Source organism: Vombatus ursinus, unplaced genomic scaffold, assembly GCF_900497805.2.
Source record: "Vombatus ursinus unplaced genomic scaffold, bare-nosed wombat genome assembly UNPS02014779.1, whole genome shotgun sequence".
Taxonomy (NCBI): Eukaryota; Metazoa; Chordata; class Mammalia; order Diprotodontia; family Vombatidae; genus Vombatus; species Vombatus ursinus.
Window position 1 is genome coordinate 14,710,286 of NW_020954557.1, and position 3,348 is coordinate 14,713,633.

The 3,348-nt window shown below is 35.6% G+C and overlaps 1 protein-coding gene across 1 annotated transcript in view; it reads left to right on the forward strand.

Annotated features, from left to right (window-relative positions):
• Nucleotides 1-3,348, forward strand: part of DNAH7 (dynein axonemal heavy chain 7) — a 265,553-nt gene that overhangs the window by 129,317 nt on the left and 132,888 nt on the right. Inside the window, exon 35 of the mRNA XM_027866000.1 lies at nt 631-850. Within this exon, the coding sequence (XP_027721801.1) occupies nt 631-850 (220 nt within the window). The remainder of the gene's footprint in view (nt 1-630; nt 851-3,348) is intronic.

Genomic DNA, 3,348 nt, shown 5'->3' on the forward strand with positions numbered 1-3,348 from the left:
AATCACTGGATCTGGAGTCAAATTCTATTGATTATTTTGGGTGAGTTTAGGAAGCCCTTTAATATCTGTCATTTGTGAAATCAAGAACATTCAAAATCATCTATAAAATTCTTTCCAGCTCTAAATCCTATCATCCTTCTTCTTTTTCCCTTTCTTTTATCAAACCTACCTTCTGACTAATTTTCATCACAGGGAATTAGCTACAACTGTGCCATAGAAGAAAGTATTGCATTATTGGGAAAAGTTCTGACTTCAGGGTCAGGCAGAGTCTGCTTTCTTATCTATAATATATATCTATATGTTCTATAGCTCACTACCTTAGTGACCTTGAGTAAGTTACATAAAATGAAAACAGTATATGCCTTATTGATTTGCTAGGATTGCCATGAGTGTAGAAAATGTGAATATGAAAAATATGAAAAAGCTTTGAAAGAAACAAAGTATTATCATTATCATTATTATTGGTATTGGCCCTATTGCTTTGGGAGACAAAGACTCTGAACTCTTCAGAAATAAATATAATATATCATCACCATCAGCAAGTATCTCCATTTTTGTTTTAACAGTACAGTGTACCCTGTGTTCTCCTTATACTTATGTTAAGAATATATATATTCTTATGTTATTTAGCTACAGCTTCCCATCAGAGTTTTCAGAATTGACTGACCAGATTGTCAGTAGCACTATGGTTGTGTATAAGGAAGCAATGAAGAATCTTTTACCAACTCCGACTAAATCACACTACCTGTTCAACCTCCGTGATTTCTCTCGTGTCATTCAGGGTGTTTGTTTGTCAAGACCTGAAAGCACAGAAGACCAAAGTACAATTAAGCGCCTTTGGGTACATGAGGTAAATTTTAATGTGACAGAAGTTTGATGATACTAGGCAAAGATCATTTGTACTGAAACATTGAGATGAAAAATTCAGTCATTCTACTTCACTCATTTAACAAAGATGCCTTGAGTAATAACTATTTGCAAGTTATTGTGCTAGGCACTGTGAGGACACAAGGATGAAATGTGTAGTTGTCATTATGAAAACAAAACCTTCAGATTGCTGACAGAAGTTTTCCCTTTTCACTGGAATGTTTTGATGTGGTATGCATGTAATAAATGCCTGAAATTACTGTTTTCTCTTCTCTGAAATTTCCTCCATCCTTCCTATTGATTCTTAGAATGTAAATGATGCTTCTGACAGTCTCTTTAAATATATTATCTCTTTTGGTTTGACTTGTAATTAACCTAGCTCTGGAAAAGGAACAATTTCATTATATAAGCTGCTTTTACTAATGTACTTATTTTCATTGTTGAAGTGTAGAAGTGAGTGGTAATAGAATTGCAGAGCAACCTACTCTTCATTAATGCACACTGCCTCATACATATGTGCTTAATTAATATTTGTTATTAAACTGAATTTTCAGATCTTATAGTTTAATAGAGAAAAGTCTTGTTCTTATGCCTCATTGTGGTATGGAGGTGACCCCTTGAATCCTATGTCAGTGGAGTATAAGCCCTGGAAAATTTTCCAGTGCTGAAAAGGATGTCCTAGTGACCAACCATATTTGGCCTCCCTAGAACAAGCTAAGCTAGCTAACAAATGGAGAGTCAGCCCACTAGCTGACAGTTTTTTTTTTTTGCCTGTGGTCAAATCAAGAAAAACAAAGAAAACTCTAAAATGGCCCTCCCTGTGCATCCCCCCCTTCTCCATGTTGACAGTGGTGGAGTGACACAGAAAAGGGCAATGGGTTCCAAGAATTGCACCATTTTTAGGCTACCTATACATAGTAACTTAACTGGCAGTATGTTAAATATCTCACCTTTGTCCAATGACCAACAAACAACATATCAACATCTTATTGGAAGAATTGAGCCAAACTGAAAAAATGAATAGATTTTTCTTATGACAAACAAAAGCAGAAGAAAAAAAAGTTGTAGCTACATGGAAGGAAGGGTCCAATGTTCTCTTTAGAAAGGCTAACAAAGTTGGTGGACTTGTTTCAAGAAACATCATTTCATGAGGTGCTTGTTCTTTTTGTCTTAAAGTTTTTGTTATGAGCCTAAGCAAAAAGGTCCTCATGAAGATAATTGCAGCTTGTGCAGCAACAGCTAATACTGACGATAAGTTTACCGTGATTTTGCCAAATCCTCTAAGCCAAGTCAACTTAGAATTTGATACTTGGTTACCTCAGTGAAAATCTGGGTATAGAAGAGGGTGGCAGAAAAAATTGTTGGAAAATACCGCTCAGGTTTGAGAAATGAAAGAGGCCAAAGGCTTGTAAATTACTCAGAGGTCTCATGTCTGCCAGAAAAGTGTTGTAACACTAGACATGGCAAGGAAAGGGAATAAGCATTTATTAAGTGCCTACCATGTTACCAAGCTATCTCATTTGATCAAGCAAATGACTCTGCATACAAAATTCAAAACAATGAAATTGACTGCCTCTTAATAAATAGGAAGTAAATGGTTGTATTAGAATCAGCTGCCTACATTACTGTCAAACCAGTAACTAATTAGAGTGAAGGTCAAAATCAACATCAAATTATGGAACATGGTGAAGCAGTAATCTCAGTCTGACTTTATTCTATTGAGCCATTGATGCTGAAAATTGAGAAATAGAAAAAAAGCCAAGATATCCCCCTGTAGTATCACCATTTCTTAGAAAAAGTCTTAATCAGTGTAAAGTCATGGAGGATTAAAGAAGTGCAGATACAAACTTATTCAACAAATACACAGTATTGTTGCCACGTCGTGAGAGATCAAAGCCTAGGACAACACTAGTTGGAAGACAAACTAATTTATAAAATAGTACTGAGGAGGATGGTGATATATTATGAGCAGTATTTCTTTTTGGAATAGCAAAAAGCAGCAGAAGTAAAACAAATTCACAGAAAACTTGGAGACCAAAATAATAACAACTCACATTTACATATTACTTTGAGCTTTGCAATGTGTTATATTTGCATTCATTATCTCATGCAATGCTCAGTGAGCCACATTATCCCAAGAGCATGCATGTAAGGAACTAGCTCAAGGATGACAAAGAATTGTAAAGTGGGACAAATAGGTCAGTATTCATTTGATGGTCTGTTTTCATTAGAATCAACAAAGGAACCACCCACCACACTTGGACCCTCAGTTCTGGTCCTCAGTGTACTATACAAAAAAGTAGAAATGGCTTTTAGGGAAGAGTAGCTGAACAAAACAAAGAGTAAACTGAAGAAGTCTGTACTGGAGGTGTTATAATCTTGGAAACAATGAAGAATTGCTTTAAAGGTATCTCAGAGACGGGAAGTTGTAAGCTCCAGGAGAACAGGGATGACATTTTATTCTTTTTAAAAAATGTCTCA